Genomic DNA, 20,014 nt, shown 5'->3' with positions numbered 1-20,014 from the left:
CAGCCATTACGTTATTTCCAGTTTTTATGTACATATTGCATATAGCAGTAGAAGATAGAGTTTCTAATTCAACAAATGTGATCATTTTCAAGGTTCTTTATATATTGCTTAATTGTGATATGTGTCCCTCATTAACTTTATATGAAGTTCCATTGACTCACAGCATCCTCATCAGCATTGAGTATTTGTATGGTTTTTACTTACTGAATTATTCTAATTTGATAAAGTAAAAAAATCTCAAGTTGTTATCTTTTTAATATTCCAAAGAATATCTTTCAAGTCATCTCAGAGAAAGATATGGATGAGAGATTCATTTTGTCTTCAATTACAGACAAATGTTAATTGTTCTCAGAACTGGATTTTTGCCTAAAAATTAAAATTATTTTTCTTTTTGATTAAATGAATTATTACTAGCTGAAGACAGTTTGATATGATGAGAGAGATGTCAGACTGGTAGAAGTTATGTTGCCATATTTAAAACCAAACCCTGAATCCTTTTAAAGAATAAAACATACTTTACACACTTAAAAAAGTCGCTTGTATACTCAGATGTCTATATTGAAAGGTAACATGCTCAAATTTCACTGGGTAAATCAATATGATAGGAATAAGGGTAAATAATACTAATAGCACAAGTTGAATATCTGAAACGCTTGGCACCAAAACTGTTTCAGATTTCAGATTTGTTTGACTTTTAATTTTTTCCATATACATAATGATATATCTTGAGGATGAGAACCAAATCGTAATATGAAATTCTCTTATGTTTTATATACATATACACATAGCCTGAAGTGATTTTATATAGCATTTTTTGGAGTACCTGCATTCTGGCTGCAACTTGTCACAAGAGGCCAGGTATGGAATTTTCCACCCGGGCCTTATATATTAGCACTCAGAACGTTTTTGTTTTTTGTTTTTTTGCATTTTAGCTTTCAGACTGTTAGTCTGTGTTATCTTAATAGTGATTTTTCCTCTGTGGTGGTTTCAGATCGAGAAACTGGATGCCCGAGGAATCCAGCTTGCTGCCCTCTTTATGAGTGGAGTTGACACAGCTCTGTTTGCTAATGATGCCTGTGGCCAGCCGGTCCCTTGGGAACACTGCTGCCCCTGGATTTACTTCGATGGAAAGTTGTTCCAGAGCAAGCTTATTAAAGCAGGCCGAGAGCGAGTATCCCTGGTTGAGCTCTGTGATGGCCAGGTACACTTTGTGCAACTACTAAGGACCACCTCTGATGTGCTAGGGCAGGAGTGAATGAGTTGGCAGAAAGGAAAAAAGAGCTAAAACACTGGGGAAGGAGAGAACATAATAAGAATATGACTTTAACCTAACTTAATCAATATGGTCTCACAAGACCATATCTGATATATATTTATTATATAAAATCATATTTTGGAAAGTTTTATATGAGCTACTAGTATTTCTTCCCCATGGAATACTTGGATACAGTACATGCCTTTTCTCCAACTCTTAGGATTTCAATTCCCTTATTTACAAAAACCGTAAGTCCTTTTTACAAGTGATGGTATTTTTTTACAAAGAAACTATGTTTAGCAAAATGCAGTGGTACCTGCTTGTAATCCCAGCTACTTGGGAAGCTGAGGCAAGAGAATTTCAACTTCAAACCCACTCTAGGCAACTTACTGAGATCCCGTTTCAAATAAAATTTTAAAAATAGCTGGTGATGTAGCTCAGTAATAAAATGCTTGGCTAGCATGTGCCAGTCACTAGATTCAGTCCCCAATACTGAAAAAAATGGCTAAAACTAAAAGAGGGTAGCAAGGCATGGGAGGATACATACCTATATGCTCAGCACTCAGGAAGCTGAGGTATGAGGATCTCCAGGAGTTCAAGGCCAGCCTAGCATACAGAGTGAGTTCAAGACCAGCCTGTATTACGTAGTGAGACCTTGTCTCACAAAAACAAAATAAACAACAACAACAAAAGGAATAGAAGACAGTAGTAAAGCAGATGACAATAGAAGCAAAGGAGCTGAGCATGTTGGTACGTGCCTATAATCCCATTACTCAAGAGGCTGAAGCAGGAGGACCACGTTGAGTTCAAGGCCAGCCTGGACTACTTAATGATATCTGTCTCAAAAATAAGTAAATAAAAAAATAAACACAGCAGAGTTTTTGCATGGAAACCTTGCAAAAGTTGAGTTAAAACAAGGAGAAAAAACCAGTCTTCCTATTTGAGGAAGAATGAGCTAAGGGACTAGAACAGAGGTCAGCAAACTACTCAGACTGCTTCTTGTTTTATGGAATACAGCCCACCCCATTTTTGTAAACAAAATGTCGTTGGAACAGGGTCACGCTTATTTATATGTATATTATCTGTGAGGTTTTCATGCTATAGTGGCAGAGTGAAGTAGTGGTGGCAGAGATAGTGTGACCCACAAAGTGTAAAATACTTTCCTACCCTTTGTAGAAGACATATCAACCTCTGAACCAAACACTATACATTTATCCTGGATAGAGCTCAGTCTCCAATCCTGGGTATGAGGAAGAAGGCTAAAAGATTTTGTTTTTGTCAAGTTTTTGCACTTTCTTTTTTTACCTAAATCTGTCACTTCTGCTTTAAAAAATACCTAAGCTTGGCCAAGCATGTAGCTCAGTAGTAGAGTGCTCATTTAATGTGCAAGGCCGCAAAAAGAAAAGTACCACAAAACAAAAACTATGTAGCTTAAAGGCACAAGGCCCTGGGTGTGATTCCCAGCACTGCAAACCTAATACTTTGCTGGCCATTTAATAGACCATCAGTGAATCCTTACTGTTGTATTTGTTTTCATTGACCTAGCTAATAAGATCCACAGCCCCTTGGTCAGAACTAATGTGACAGTAGTGCACTTTCGTAGGAAGAGTTGGTTAGAACTTTCCTGTCAAGAGAGGCTTCCTGAGCCTATAACCTGGAGTCATTTAACTCCAGTCCTCAATTTCCTTTGGGGAAATACAATTGTGAGGCTGTATCTAGGATACTCAATACTCTGCCTGAAATGTAGAAGTTCAAAAAACAACAGCTGTTGTTATTATTCTATTTTTTGCTTGAAGGCTGACCTGGCAACCAAAGTGGAAAAGATGAGGCAGAGTATCCTTGAAGGAGTCAACATGAATCATCCACCACCTTCAGCTCTACTTCCATCACCTACTTTTGTGCCTCCCATGGTTCCCTCTCTCTACCCTGTTTCACTTTATTCCCGAGCTATGGGCTCAGTGCCACCTCACCCTCAAGGAAGGAGCCGAGGATTTGCAGGTCAGTACCTAAAATTGAGATATTTCTGATCCAATTTATTTTATAATATGCCATCTAGCTGGGCATTGTGGCACATGTCTGTAATCTCGACACTCAAGAGGCTAGAGAGGAGGATCATTATGAGTTCGAGGTCAACATAGGCTATATAGTGAGTTTAAGGCCAATCTGAACTATAAAGTGAGACCCTGTCTCAATAAAATAAAAAAAAGTAACCCATCTAGTACTTGTTGGCAGGTATAGTATCAACAACTTTCATATAAAACTTACTTCACTTACATTTTGTGATGTTTTTGGTAGTTTGAAGAAAGCTTACTGAGATAGAAGGGTGTGCCCTAGGAAAGGAAGTCCATTCAATTTCTAGGCCTCACAGAATGAGAAATGATGGTGAATAGATAACAGCAGCTACAGAGGCTCTCTGAGATAGCCAGCTTAGATTCCAGAAGTGGTGTGGTGTGGGGAGTCCTTAAGCAGAGGGAGATATAACCTGCTGACCCAGGAACAAACTAAGATGAGAGATACCAATTGGAAATGCAATCCTGGTGCTACGATTAGAACAGCTAAAGTCTCAGTGCTGCCGCTGGAACTCACAGCTTGAATACCCTGCCACTGCCATGCCTGAATTGGTGCAGCTGGCATACCCCGCTAGTTTCAACTCACTGGAGACTTGAATGCTTTGAGAGCAGGAATCGGCAAACCAAATTGAGAGCAGAGCTGGCAGGGAACCTTGCATCAACCTGCGGTGAGTGAGAGGAATAAAGACCCTTCCATAGACAAGAGGCTCCAACAGAGGACAGTCTGGGACCTGGCAAACTGGCCAGAACAGGGTGCTGCAGTGACTTCAGTCACATATTCCCCTCTCAATTAGTGGGTAGCGCGTGACCTGGGTGAAACCACAGACTGAGGCCCAATAGGCTAGCCCAAACCAGGTCCCTACACCTAGCAGTGCACCCTAATGCAGTGAAGCCTTCTATAGGTTGACCTGGAGGGGCAGGCCCAGCATAGGCTGCCTGGGTCTGTACCTCCTAGTACACTGCAGTGGGCAGGACAACCTAGTCAGCAAGCATCAGAAAAACTGAAACCGACAAAGAAAGAAATGGCCTCCTATGTATGCCTGTATGGAAGAAAAAAAAATATGAGAAGAGGAGGCAACAAGAAAGGGTCCTCAGTCCCCAATCCTGAGAACACTGATCCAGGAAAGGTAAATGCAAAGTAGAATGAGAACAGAAAACATGCAATATCAGGCACGGCACCAATAGACGTAAAGCAATATCTTCGGGACCTCGTAGACAAGTTCAAAAGTAAAGTATTTAACCAAGTAAAACAAGATATAAGTAGCATAAAGTAGCAAGATATAAGTAGCAAAAAATGCCAAGCACCTCCCAAAAAAACACAGATGGTAGAATGGAAAAACAAAAAAGGGGGAAATTGTTTGATGGAGAAAATAGAGAAAACATACAAAACATGAGGCAGGTTCAAAGAGATTACCAGGAAACTAAAAGCTCTATTGAAAGCTGGCATAACAGCTTGAAACAAACTAAGGATAGATTATCTGAACTGGAGTACAGTTTTGTAATGTGGGAACATGAAAGGAAAAACTTCTTAAAAATAACAAGGAAACAAGCAGTAACAATACAAAGTCTAGAAGATGACAAGAGGATCTATAAGTTGAGAATTAAAGAATGTGAGTGAAGAAGCAGGGTTACAAACAAAGGAAATACAAAGGCTACTCACAGAAATGATTAAGGAAAACTTCCCAAACATAGGAAAAGGGAAAGATGCTCAGATGTATAAGGCATACAGAACTCCAGCCACCTACAATCAAAACAGAACTATACCTAGGCATATAATAATCAAGATTCCAGAAATCCAATATAAGAACAGAATATTAGAAGCCGTCAGAGACAAGAAACAGATCACTTACAAGGGAACACCCATCAGAAATACAGCAGACTTCTCGGCACAAACCATCAAATCTAGAAGAGCATGGGACAAAATCACCCAAGCCTTGAAGGACAATAACCTCCAGCCAAGATTGATATAATATGCACAACTGTCCCTAGAAATTAATGGAGAAACAAAGTGTTTCCAAGATAAAGAGGAACTGAGGGAATTCACAACCACCAATCCAACTCTACAGAGAATATGGCAGGACATTCTAAAGAGAGAGAAAAGTACTAGGATTCCAGAAACAGTGGCAGAGAGGCCACAATGCATGGAGCTGAAAGCAAAATGAAGAAGACAAACAGACAACTAATGACAGAAAAAGTGCACAACAGAAACGAGGCAAAGAATGTTGGATATAATTTCTAATATAGATGGCCTACATACACTAACTTAAGGAAAAAAGAGAGAATGGCAGGCAGAGTGGATTAAGAGGTAGGATCTACCAAGAGGCTCTTTATAGGAAATATAATTAGCCTGAAGAAGGTTATATGGACCAAAATCAAATATGGGAAAATGGAACTCATTGTGATAGGGAACCAGAGAGTAATAGGGGTAACTGGGCCGGTATTTATGGATAGGTTGAACAGACAGGTTTTAATAAATGAAGAAATATAACTAGAAATCCAGCCCAGGAGTGAGAAAGTTCAGAAACACTTAGGTAAATAATAGGTTGCCCCCTCATATAAAACCATGAGTGTTGGGGAGACCTATAAATACACAGTTCATTCTGGGGGAGTAAAGGAAAAGCATAGTTTTCCAAAAAAACAGCAGAAGATATAGCTAGTAGTGTATCAGGAATTAAAACCCTTATTACTCGCACCACTCTGCTTGGTTAGAACTTGTTCCATCCTAGTTTTGTATATAAGCACTGGATCTGAGGGCACAGACAGCTGTCCCAAAGACTCGGGACATGGCACAGTGGTCATCTTTAATTTCCTATTAACTCAATCAGGATCCCTGTATGACTTATACTGTTGTATCTTGACTGATCTTAGTTAAATCTGACTTGTTTGAATACTGCTTATTATTGACAGATTTTATTCAAAACTGTTAGGTTGCTGGTATCAAGTTGAGAAGTATAGACAACTATACTGAAAATGACAATGATTCAACACGATATCCATTCTGATTTGATTACTACCTGTTTTTGTGGCTACAATGTTTTATTTCTGTTAATTGTTATATACTGATATGCTCAATTATACTTTATCTGATGATATAGCCAATTCTGTTGATAATAACAAGAAACAGCACAGTGACTATGCTAGAACTCCTTATACAGCAGTTTTATATGTCTTTTTAGTTTAATGTGTCTATAGCAATATGTTTAGTTCTGTCATGCTTTGTTCCGTTTCTCCCTCTAATACAGAAAGGATAGAAATACATGTTAAGACTCATGCTTGCGTAAAACCTATAAACAATTTATGAGAACTGATCTTATGACACATGATGAAATGAACAAATACTTTGAAGGAAAGAAAGAGGCACTGCAGTGCTCAGTGCTGATTCTGGAGTGTTATGATGTGAAATCCAGCAATATTATTAATCTTTGTTCAGAAGGAATTTAATCTAATAAATTGTGTTAGTCTCAACATAAATGAAGATATGGATAAATGCGTACATGTCTAAGTGTATAGGATTAATAGCCATATTACTTAGTTTTTGTTGGATAGTTGAAAAGAACGGTTTGGTTGAATTCCACTTATATGTTCCACTGTTGTATCTTGAACAACTGTTTTTGGGGGTACAATATGTATAGATCAACTAGTGATTTATTACTGTTTATTTCTTTTCTTTGAAAGTGAGTTCTATTTCTGCCCATTTTCTATTTTGTTTTATCTTTCTTTAAATAATAAAAAAATTTCTAGGCCTCTTCCCATTAACAGTGGTTGAGTGCCAGGGAACCAACCAAAACTCATGCAGTAACTGAGTCACTTTATTATGTTGAGAACTACAACTCATATGAAATGCATCTTTTACACTTTTTTTTTTTTTCTTTTTCTTTCTTTTTACTGGTACCGGGGATCGAACTCACGACTGCCTGCTTGCAAGGCAGGCGCTTATGCCGCTGAGCTAAACCTCCAGCCCCATGAAATGCATCTTAATGTTGGTTGTTCGTTCATTCTTTCCTTATAGGCAAATATACCTAGGAGCTTGCACAAAGTAGCCAGTGTTATAAGATGAAGATAGCTTGATGTAACCATTCACACTCTGGAGTTAGACCTGATATATTTTTCTTCCTTCCACTCTAGAAGCATGGAGATAAATGTCACTGTCCATACCCACAAAATATTGCAGCTTAGTGGAGAAAGCACACACACAAATATATTCACAAACATGTATGTACACACATATCTATGTGCAGATTATGGTGATAACCTCATCTGCTTAATAATAAATGCCCAAGCATGCTTAGGTAGCTCACATACTGATACTGATACATCACACAATCTGTCCCTATGTGAAACATTATATTTTTTGGGGAAATTTTAACATAAAATAGCAGGACTCTGTGATTTAGTGACAGGGTCATTTGTGTGGTTGAATATTGTATGTCATCTGTGTGTCTGTCTTAAAAATAACAAAGTTGTAAGTTGAAGTTAGTTTTTTTAGAGTCCAAAATTCAGGATGGATATTTAGCTCAAGGATAGACTTAGACTAACAGTATGAAAGTTTGCTTTTAGTAGCTTACTGTTCAGCCATATAATGATTAAGTCTTACAAACCAGAGAACCAGCTATTCTATTCCTTTAATGTGACTGTACAGGTTTCTTCTCTGATCTTATGTGTTGAGTTTATTATATAAGTCTCAGAAGACACTTTAATTAAAACTGTCTTCTCCAAAGGCCCTTACCATTGCCTCAGCTACCAGTAATTCTTAGTCTCCAGTTACTGGTAGTTCATGGGAGCCTCCTGCCTCTTGAAAGACCACCTTAGGATCCCCTGAATGCAAGATTTTCTTGTCCTTCTTAAGAGTAGTTTCTAGCTCCTTAGACGTTCCCTTTTATATAAACAAATTTCTTTTCACTAATAACCTGCTGAGTTAAGGGTTATTAAGCATTAGTTTCTTCCCATGCACTAAAAGTCCTATCAGAACTCCATATTCTTTGAAGGCTTCCTTTTATACCAGTTTACAGAACTTGGCTGTGCTTTTGCACTCGTACATGCAAATTAGAATTTCTTTTTTTCTAAGGATATATTGTGTCATATTGTCTTAAATTGCTTCTGGTTTTCAAGTGTTACCAGTCTTGCTTTTTAGTTATAAGCTACTATTTAGTTTCATTTTTTTCTGTTTGGTTGTCTACCTGTTTGGTAATCCTATACTGTGTTGTGGTGTATATTCCTTTTGAAACTAGACAGCCTATAATTTTCCAGTAACTCAGTTTTAAGATACTCTCAACAAATATTGAATTCCTAATATGTGCAGGCCCTGTAGTTGAAAACTGAATCACTCATATATAGCTCAGCAGCACATTGCCTTCCTGGCAAGCACAAGGTCCTGAGTTTGATTCCAAGTACCAGGAAAAAAATTAAGGAGTGTGTACCATCTTTGTTATACCTCTTATCCATTATGATTCATTACTACTATTCTTACTCTCTTGCCAGGTTTCCATCCAATCCCATCCCAAGGAGGAAAACTGGAAATTGCTGGGATGGTGGTGGGCCAGTGGGCTGGCAGTGGATCCTCCAGAGGCCAAGGATCCTTTGGCATGCAAGTGGTTTCTGTCGGTGGGCCAGGAAAGGGGTATGTTTTTCATTGGGTTGGAACAAAATAGTGTCAAAGTGTCCTTGGGAAAATGCCCAGCTACTTAAATTCTTCAATGAAGGTAAGAGGAATTAACCAACTTTTCATATTTAAAGCCAGTTTTCAGTTTAGTTTAGCTAACAAAATAAATGTTATGCCTTGATGGAAAAGTTTTATACTAGAGAAGATCATGAAATACAGAACAACTCAGTATAACATAGCAATGACAGAAGCTAGAATAGTAACACTGAGCAAGGGGCATTTAACTTAACAAGCTTCCTAGAAGGATGACTAGTTAACAAAGTAAAAGGAAAGGAATAGATACTGTCTCTCATAATCACTTTTTCTCCTACTTGCTAAAGGCATGAAAAAGAACAGACTGGTAGAGGACCTAGAGGACACAAAAAAGGGAATAAACAAGTAAGTATCTTTGTTTTTGAGATTACCCAACTTTTGTTTGATACCTTTTCTTTTTCAGCTAACTTGCAAGACAACACATCAGGAATGGAAACCTGCACTAACTTAGGAGGGTTTTCAGAACTTCTCTAGGCATTTGATTCCATTCTCCTCATCTTGAATAGTCAAGTGAGAACTACACTACTCAGAACTGTTCTCACAAGGCTGCGAAGTCTCAGTCCTTATCCCTGAGTCCTTAGCCCAAGATAGGCATTGAATATAGTGTTCTGAGTATTTGTGCCTAACATAGTATTTCCTGCATGCAGTCAGAAAAGGATCAGAGTGAATCTAACAGTGAGATTACCTCCACCCTTCCTAACATGCTGAGGGGCTGCCACAAATGTTTAGAAAATCAAATTTTTTACTTTGCTACATCTGGAAGAGTGGGGAAGCATTGCTCTGCTGTTTATTCTTAATGATTTAGAAAAGTATTATATTTTTTCCTCCTCTATGCTTTGAATTTTGTTGAGTACACACTAGATAAGCCCCCCACACCAAGTAGTAAGACTATGAGGAACTATTCTTGTGTTAATCCAAAATCTTAGACTGGTGATGTGGATGTAGGTCAGTGATAGAGGGCTTGTCTAGTATATTTAAGTTCCTGGGATTAATCTCTAGCACTGCCTCCCCCAAACACTTGTAGTATACCCAAACTGCTGTACTTTTTCTAGTATTACCAGCTACTATTTCTCCTCTCCTCTCTCTCTCTCACTCTCTCTCTCACTCTCTGTTTCTTTCTTTCTCTCTCTGTTTCTCTCTCCCTCTCCCCCTTTCTCTCTTTCTCTTTTTCTCTTTTTCTCTCTTTCACAGGGCTTTGATGTTGAAAATATCCTCAATCTTTTTTGTGGTGTGCTCAAACTTACAATCCTCTTATCTCAGGCTTCCACATTGCTAGGATTATAGGCATGCACTACCATGCACCAATTTTTAATTTTTTTCTTTCAAATCAGAGTCTCACTATGTAGCCCAGGCTGGCCTTTACCTCATGTTAATCTTGCCTCAGTCTTCCAAGTCTAGGATCATGGCCATATACCACCATGTCCAGTTTCCAAGCAACCGTTTCTTGAGTGTCTTCTTTCTACCAAACCCCCACTACTAGGCATTTAATATATACTGTTTAGTAATAGGCAATTTTGTCAAAAGTTTTCAATTGTAATCCAATCTCCTGTAACCAACTAGCCCCCACACAATTCATGCTTTAGCTTTCACCATGTAATGCTTTCGCAAAGAATATGAATTTATTTTAATGTTATTTTGAGCCCAGAATATAAATAGAGCTGGGTATGGTGGCATACCCCTGTAATCCTAGCACTCAGGAGGCTGAGGCAGGAATATCATTGCAAGTTCAAGGCCAGTCTTGGCTACAAAGTGAGTTCAAGACCAACATGAACTGCATAGTGAGACCCTGTCTCAAAAAAGACAAAAAAAAGTATAAATAAAAAAGTAAGTCCTCTGCACAAAGCAATTTATAACATACTCCAAAGCTAGAGAGTAGTAACTTTGTGAGTTTTCTAAAGCTTCTCAGCTTCTAAAAGCTGCTCATTAAAGCAACAAGAATTGCATTTAGATGGAAAACTAGTGATCCAGGTAGTTTCCCATAAGTTGGTACACTCATGGCAAATGCACCATGAATCAGGATCTGATTGTCAGGCATACAGCCTGAAAAAAACTTGTATTTTTAGTAGTACAAAAAGAATAGATCCATCATTACCTGGTTGACTCATACTAACAAAGACTACAGAAATAGTAATTTGGTTATGGTTGGGGAATAGTTTGCTCTTTATTTATACTTTAGGTTTCTCATTTAAGGGAAACCTGTGACATTTAACATTCTGTGTCTGTTTTATTTTACTTAGCATTATCATGTATCTTTAACTCTTTTGGGAAGCTAACCCAGAGGAGGTATAGCTGGGTTGAATGTAATTTCTGTTTTCTTAGTTTTTTGAGGAATCTCCATACTGATTTTCATAATGGTTACACTAGTGTACATCCCCACCAAAAATAAAGAAGAGTTCCTTTGAAACCACAACCTTACCAGCATTAGTTATTTTTGAGTCCTTAATGATTGCCATTCTTAAAAACTGAAAAAGTAAGTGAGGATTAAAATATACAGTAGACATTGTGAAATGGGAAGAAATTGTTCAAAAGGAAAGAGGAACCAATGTGGGGGAAAGGAGAAATGAAGGAAGGGAAAAGGAAATAAAACACAAGAAAGTTATACTACTAGTTTCTCTTAGTTCATTGAAAAGAAAGGTTTGAGCTAATATCATTAGCGAATTTTTTATGCCCATCTTTATTTAAAGAAAAAAGAAAAACAAGACAAAACAGAAAAAAGATAAAATTTATAATGGGATTCCTACATATGCCAAGCATAGACTTAATGTGGGAAAACTATTATGTATCTTTCAGATTATAGTTGTGTTTTTAACTATTAAATCTGTCCTTTCATTTCTGGAAATAAAAGGTGCTTTTTTTTTTGGTACTGGGGATTAAACTCACGACCCTGCACTTGCCAGGCAGGCACTTATGCTCCTGTGCTAAATTCCCCCCAGCCCTAAAAGGTGCTATTAAGTAAAAAAAAAGATTGCCATTCTTTGTGGACTAATATAGAATCAGTGTTTTTTGTATTTTGGGTTTGCTTTTGTTTTTGTTTTTGTTTTCTTGGTCCTGGAAATCAAACCCAGGGCTTTGCACATGCAAGGCAAGAAAGCTACCCCTGAGCCATATCCCCAGCCCTCAGTGTTGTTTTGATTTGCATTTTTGTGATGAACACAGTTGCTGAACAGTTTTTCATGTACTTACTGGGCATTCACACTTCTTAAAAGAAGTATTTATTCGATTTGATATAATCTGGTTGTTAATTCTTAGAGTTATAGTACTTCTTGTGTTGTTAGAACTCTATTAACAAAGTCTTTGTCTATATGCGTAAGTCTTTAAGGGTTTTAGATCCAGAGTTTCTGGGGGTTTTTGTAAGACAGGGTCATACTATATATTCAGGCTTACCTTGAACTCTTTATGGACTCAGGCTAGCCTCAAAGTCACAGCAATCATCCTGCTTCAGCCTCCCATGTGCTGCAATTACAGGCATACAGCACTATGCCCAGCCCTAGTGTTTCTGTTTTAATATCTAAATCTTTTATCCATTTTGATTTTACTTTAATACAAGGTAAGAGATATGAGTCTAGATTCAATCTTCTGCATGTGGATAACCAGTTTTCCTAAAACCATATGTTTAAGAGGCTATCTTTTCTCTGGCATATGCTTCTGACCCCTTTGTCAAAGATGAGATAGCTGAATATGCTAGAAGGTTTTTTTTTTGTATCCTCAGTTTTATTTTTGGCAGTGCCATGCTATTTACCAGTAGCTTTGTAATATAATTTGAAAGCCTGAATTATGATACTTCCTGCTTTGCTCTTGTTGTCCAGGATCACTTTTGCAAATAATCCTGGACAACAAGTAATTTGCAAGTAATTTTTCTTAGTCTCTTCTGGTTCCATAAAAATTTCTTTTTGAGACAGGGTCTCATATGTAGTTCTGGGTGACCTTGAACTCACTATGTAACCCAGGCTGGCCTTGAACTCACAGTGATCCTCCTGACTTAGTCTCCGTAGTAATGGGATTACAGGCATGCACCACAATGCCCAGCCATGGTTCCATATAAATTTTAGGATTTTTTTTCTAGTTCTGTGAAGATATCTTTATGTATATTGAAATTAAACAAAAGAAAACAAACTAATATCACTCTGGACAGAGAATAATAGTATTGATAGATTTTATATCATGATGTTATGGAATTATCACTGGGCATTATTGGTATTTTGATTGGTGGTGTATTAAATCTATAAATAATAAGTTCCCCGGCTTGTGAATGAGTTCTGTACCAGGATAATGTTTATAAGTCAGATTTGTTTGTAAGTCTGACAAAGTGAGTCTTACACAACTTTGACACAGATACATAATGTGTATTGCTTTGTGCTTCCTGGCTATCCCCTCCACATCACCACTGCTTTTCCTCTTTCTTCTGGACATCCTCAGCTCTGATTGAGCACTGTGCTACTGTTCATTACAGTAGACATACAGCAACAAAACTGTGACAATGCTTGGCAAACACATGAGCTACTTTAGCAATTTGTTTGCATCTACATATGATTTTAATGCGAAGTCTTTTGGTTATCTGTGAAAGTTTACAACTGGAATGTTTGTAAGTTCGGTATTTACTGTTTTATTTTTGGTAATATGGGCATTTTGACAGTATTTGTTCTACCTGTGCAGGAATGGGATTTTTTTCCACCTCCTGATGTCTTCTTTTTTTATTTTAAAGAGAGTAAAATTAAACATAACAAAACAGATCATAAGAAAACAATTTAAGAAACACAGATTTCAAAGCAAGACCACTGGAGATCTTCACTATCTGTCATATTGTATCTTGTTTTCTTCCACATAGTTGTTCACATCTTCACACACAGTGAATATATACTGAATATTATAGAACTAATCTGATCAGAACAGGATGATGATGGCATTTTAGGTCTTCAAGACCAGAAAATAGGGAATGCAACAATGGCTGCCAAAATGTCTCTCATTCTCTTCAAAATAGCTATCCATATCTTTATGTATATTGAAATTAAACAAAAGAAAGCAAACTAATATCACTCTGGACAAAGAATAATAGCATTGATAGATTTTATATCATGATGTTATGGAATTATCACTGGGTATCTTAGTGTTTCTTTTTCTTCAGAGTATCTGTTCATAACATGGTGCATTATATAATCTATTCTTGTGAACTCTTTAGAAGTTCTACACTTCTGTGTGCATCTCTACCTGTATACCTATCCTTTCTGCATTAGAGGGAAAAATAAATCAAAATAAAACAACAAAACAAATTCCTAGAAAAACACAAAACCAAAAAGACATATAAAACCACAATACTATGTGATCCACAGTAGTTACTATGATGCCTCTTGTTATTTTCAGTAGCATTATCTACATCATCAGGCATAATATAATTGAACATAGCACTACATAGCAATATTAATTAAAAACTTTGGAGACATTATATGACTTCAAAAGCAGTTAATAATCAAAGCAGAATGGGTATCCTATTGCATCTTGTTGTGTTCACAGTAATTGCCTCTGCTTAGACTTGATACTATCAAGCATATCACTTTCAAATAAAATCAGTCAAGACAAAACAGCGATCTGACAAACCAGATTAAAATAAGGTCAGTGATAGTAAAACAGTGTAAATAATGCAGGGCTTTAGGTTAAGTTAATAGAAAATTATGGATAGTTACTATATTATATCCTGCTATTTTTGGGATAGCTATCTGTGCCTTCAAATCTAGTACACGTAGACAGACTACAACAGAATGAAATCAAACTAAACCGAGCAAAAAGACTAATGTGGTTTTAAATCCTGATACACTATTAACAATGTCCTCTGCCTTCTTTTTTTAGACAATTCCTCCTCTTTCCCTTTCTAAGGGTGCTTTGTACATTTTGAGTCCCATGGACTCCCTCAGTTTTTACATTAGTGGGGCAACCTGTTATCTACCCAATTGGTTCTGAACCTTTTTTACCCCTGAGCTTGATCTTGAACTGAATTCCTTTACATACCATAGCCTCAAGGTTTCCCTCGTAGCTGCATTGTTCTTTACTGCACAGAAGTGTCATAACTTTCCAACCTGTCTGCAGCTGCTGGATGAGCTATCCCTATTTCTTTCTGGGTCCCTGTCACATAGAGCATTGTTTTCTCATCTTTGACTTTCAGTTCATTAACTCTCTTTCAGGTAGAGTATATTTCCTATTCAGAGCAGTTCAATGGATCCTATCTCCTGATCTATACTGCCTGTGTTTCTTTTTGTTAGTGTATCAAGGCCATCTTTGTTAGAGATTATAGCCCACCTTCTCTGCCTCATCTCTGCTGGGCTATTTTTCTGATATTATTTGTCCACTTTTATGCTTCATTCCACTGTCTGTCCCATTCATTGAGGTGTCTCTGCCACTGTTGCTGGAATCCTGGTGATTTTTTTCTCTCTCTCTAGAATGGCCTTCAGTATTTTTTGTTTTGTTGGATTGGTGGTCATGAACGCCCATAGTTCCTCTTTGTCATGGAAGCATCTTGTTTCTCCATTAATTTTGAGAGACAGTTTTTCAGGGTACCTCAATCTGGATTGGAGGTTATTTTCTCTAAGGGCTTGCAATACTTCACTCCAAGCTCTTCTTGATTTGATAATTTGTGTCGAGAAGTCTGTCATAATTTTGATGGGTTTTCCTTTATAGGTGATCTGTTTCTTTTCTCTGACCACTTTTAATATTCTGTTCTCGTGATGAATTTCTGAGATCTTGATTGTTATATATTTGGATGTAGATCTGTTTTGGTTATACTTAGCTGGATTTCTGTATGCCTCATTTATCTGAATATCATTTCCTTTTCCTATGCTTGGGAAGTTTGCCTTAATTATTTCTGTGAATAGGCTTTGTATTTCATTTGTGTTTATTCCTGCTTCTTTGCTCATATTTTTTATTCTTAAGTTATAGATCCTCTTGTCGTCTTCTAGCCTTTGAATTGTTACTTCCTGGTTCCTTGTTATTTTTAAGAGATCTTTTCTTTCATGATCACACACTGCAAATCTGGCTTCAAGTTTTGAAACTCTAACTTTCGTTTTTGTCAAGGAATTTTGCCAGCTTTTGATGGAGTTTTTAATTTCTTGGTAATCTCTTTGGATCTGTTTCATGTATTCTAGATTTTGTTTATATTCTTCATCAAAGGTTTCTCTCCTTTTTATGGGCTCCTCCGTTTTTCCATCTGTGTCTTCTTGAGAGGTACTTAGCATTTCCTTTATTAATCTTTTTATATCTTGCCTCACTTGAATTAGAATTTCAGTTTGAAGTTCATCTATGAGGTCCTGAAGGTATTTCTTTATGTCCACTGATGCTGTGTCCAATATTGCATGTTTGCTGTCCTCGATCTCTTCTGTATTTACCTCTCCTGCACTTGTTTTCCCTGAGTCAGTGACTGGAGGCTTTTACTTGTTTCTTTCTCTTGTCAATCTAAATGGGTCAAAGATCATGTTTCTGGTTTCTTTCAGACAGGCATATGGTGGAGGTCTCAGGCCCTTTCTGTGTTACTTACAGTTTTTCTGAAGCATGCTGGCTAGGGGATTGCTGCCTTCTTGAGTTTACTGTTGATCTGTGAGGTGCCCACAGGGGTGATACAGGCTGGTCCCTCTCCTCTGAACCAGTCAACCAGTAAGTGCCTTCACCACATTAATGTATGCCATGAGGACATCACAGGTTTGGGACAGTTTCATCCCTGGCTATTAGGTCCCAACCAGGGGTGTGACCCTGCCCAAGCAGATTCCACAGATCCGCTTTGAGCCAGGAGCTAGCTACCCACTGATGCCACTATGGTTCCAAATTCAGGCCTGTTCTGCCCAACTCAAGTATGTTGTCCTGTCAGTCACCCCCTCTGTGGAATCCAATTCCCAGCACTCACCACAGGTTAATGTAGCTCTCCACTTTGGTTCTGTTCTCCACTGTGCCGCATCCTCCCAACAAGGGCCATGGGCTTACCAACCCCCAATTTCGGCACTAATGCGACCTCTGTGCAACCGTGAGTAGTCTGACTCCGAGGCATGCCCAGCATAGCACATCTGGTTCCAGCCTTTCATCCACATTTTTCCTTTCTTTGTTTCTTTCTTTTTTTAAGTTTTTCCTCAGTTTCTTCCTGGGTCATGAGAATTCCTCTCTTTTCATCTGGTCTTCTCCATGGTGTTAAATTCTAGCATCTGAGTTGTTTTTCTCAGAGAGGCTCACTCCCAGGATCTCTGATGTCCTCTTTAATCTCTTTTTTTTAGAGATTCCATTATACAGTTATTTTACTTCTTTGATTAGGTTAATTACTAAGTATTTAATTTTTCGAGGTTATTATTAATGGGATTGTTTCCTAATTTTTTTTCTCAGTGGGTTTGTTGTTGGTATACTGGAACACTATTGAGTTTTGTGTATGTATTATGTATCCTGCTACTTTGCTAAATTTGTTACAAGTTCTACCAGTCTTTTGGTGAAGTCTTCTATGTAAAGGATCATATCATCTGTGAATAAATTTAATTTGACTTCTTTCTTTCATATACATATATATATATTCTCCCTTTTATTTCTTTTTCTTGCTTGATTTTCTGGCTGAAGTTTCAAGTAATATACTGAAGAGAATGATAACAGTGGGCCCTCTGTTCTGTTCCTGATTTTAGAGAGAATGCTTTGAGCTTTCCTCATATATTAATTTGTTGTTATATGTTTGTCATAAACAGCTTTTATCAAGTTTAAGTAAGGTCCTTCTATAGCTATTTTTGTTAGGGCTTTTATCCTGGAGGCATATTGGATTTAATCACTCTTTTCATGTATTTATTGAGATCATCATGTAATTTTATTATCTTTGTTTATAATCATGTGACGTACAGCATTTATTTATTTATATATGTTGTACCATTCTCGTATCCCTGGGATGAAGCTGACTTGATCTTAATTTATGATCTTTTTAGTGAATTACTGCATTCTGTTTGCTAGTATCTTGTTTTCGAAGTAGTTGCTTATAATCTTTTACATTTTGGTGATATTGATTGTGATTTTTTCTTTGTCACTTCTAATTGCATTGAGATAGTCATGTTGTTTCCTTTTTTGTATTTTTCCAAATTTTTATCAGTCTTCTTTATACTTTAAAAATACTCCTCAATTCATTGTTCCTTTGTTTTTTGTTTGTTTTTTATTTTCGATTGTATTGATTTCCCTCTGATTTTAATCATTTCTTTATTATCAAAATTAAATTGCTGTTTCTTTAGTATGATCCTGAGATGCATCATTAGGGTATTTATTTGGGATTGCTCTTTTCTTTTAATGTGTCCATTCACACTACTTATAATCTTCTCATTTAGAACTACTTTAATTATGTCCCATAGATTTTCACTTGTTGTGCCTCCATTGTTATTTGATTCTAGGAATTCTTTATCTCTTACACCTTTATTTTTAAGTTTTTTTTTAAATTTTAGTAGTACATCATTGCAATATATAATGATCAGATTTACTGTGGGGAACTGACACATGTATATAACAAATCTCGATTTTTTGCCCTTCCCATCCACCCCTTTTCTTTTAAATTTTTTGCCAGTATCAAATTTATTTATTTATTTATAAGTTCTAATCAAGCTGATTATAAGGAATAAAAATTAATAGCAAGACTAACAGACCATAAACATATGAAACACATAAGAGAATTATGCTATATCAAGTTGCAGGTCTAGATACATTGAACATACTGAATTACAATAACCTCTCTCTCTCCCTCCCTCCATTTCCCTTCCTCCCTATTCCTTTCTCACTGTCTCCTATTATATTTTATTTTCTTATTTATTTATTTTTTGGTACCATGAATCAAACTCATAACCTTGTTATTTCCAATCAGTATTATATTTTACTTTGTACTTTATTTATATATTGGGTTTCTCTTATAAGGGAAATCATGAGATATATAAGCCTCTATGTCTGATTTACTTCATCTAATATCATTATCTGGTTTCCTAGAGATGATTCACGTTTATCCTTCTTTATGACAGAGTAGTACTCCATTATATACAAATACATTTTCTTTACTTATTCTTCTGTTGTGACATATAAACTGATTCAAAGATTTAGCTATTATGAATCATGCTGCTATAAACATGGGTGTTTTTTTAACTCTTTCAAGAAGATACTTAGGAAGCGAATATAATAGTTGGTTCAGCTAGAATTTCTATTTTTAATTTTATGAAGAATCTCCATACTGATTTCCATAGTGGTTATGCCAATTTACATTGGTTTCTTTGTCCCATAATCTTGCTAGCATTTATTATACCATTTAGGATTAGACAGATCTTGAATTGTAGTACAGGCTGGCCTTAAACTCACCATGTACCTCAGACTGGCCTCGAACTCACAATGATCTCCTGCCTCAGATTCCTTAAAATAGGAGTTTTAGGCATGCAGCACCACACTTGGTAAAGATAGCCATTCTTTCTGAAGTGAAGTAGAATCTCAGTGTTGTTTTAATTTATATTTTCTCAAGTGGCCAGCAGTGCTGAACATTTTTTTCAGTATTTATTGGCTATTAATAGTTCTTCATCTGAGAAGTGTCTATTGATTTCAGATACCCATTTTTGACTGGGTCTTTAAATTGAGAGGGTATAATTCTTTTAGGTTATTTAATATTCTAGCTTCTAGTCCTTTGGAGAGTAGCTGGCAAATATTTTTCCTATTCATAGACTGTCTCTTTAGTTTTTGATTGGTTCTTTTGTTGTGGATAAGCTTTTTAATTTGATATGATCCCATTTGTTGATCCATGGTATTATTTCTTCTACATCCATGGTTTTGATCAGAAAGTCTTTGCCTATGCTTTCTTCAAGAGCTTTACCAAAAAAAGAAAAAACAAGCTTTACTTATTTTTATCTTCTAGCAAGTTTTTTCTGATTTAATATTTGATTTATTTAGATTTTTTTGTTTATTTTTGGGTTTCTGAGAAAAGGTCTCACTAGGTAGTTTAAGCTGAACTTCAACTCACTATGTAGCCCAGGCTGGCCTCAA

General features: G+C 36.7%; 1 protein-coding gene across 12 annotated transcripts in view; it reads left to right on the top strand.

The window, feature by feature from the left end:
• LOC100720927 (constitutive coactivator of PPAR-gamma-like protein 2) overlaps positions 1–20,014 on the top strand; it is a 478,018-nt gene that overhangs the window by 413,754 nt on the left and 44,250 nt on the right. For 10 of the 12 annotated variants that reach the window (XR_010046553.1, XM_063245942.1, XM_063245945.1 and 7 more), the window contains 4 exons: positions 992–1,201; positions 3,052–3,253; positions 8,803–8,941; positions 9,304–9,361. Coding sequence is in view for 9 of the 12 variants with exons in the window: in XM_063245942.1 (XP_063102012.1) it covers positions 992–1,201; positions 3,052–3,253; positions 8,803–8,941; positions 9,304–9,361 (609 nt within the window). In the remaining 3 variants the exon portion in view is untranslated. Of the gene's footprint in view, positions 1–991; positions 1,202–3,051; positions 3,254–8,802; positions 9,024–9,303; positions 9,362–20,014 lie in introns of those variants that run through there. The other 2 variants (XR_010046554.1, XR_010046557.1) reach the window with 2 other exon arrangements.

Source organism: Cavia porcellus, unplaced genomic scaffold (assembly GCF_034190915.1).
Source record: "Cavia porcellus strain 051 isolate PalLab524CR breed Dunkin Hartley unplaced genomic scaffold, mCavPor4.1 scaffold_3, whole genome shotgun sequence".
NCBI classification, from domain to species: Eukaryota; Metazoa; Chordata; class Mammalia; order Rodentia; family Caviidae; genus Cavia; species Cavia porcellus.
This window is presented reverse-complemented; position numbering and strand designations above follow the sequence as displayed.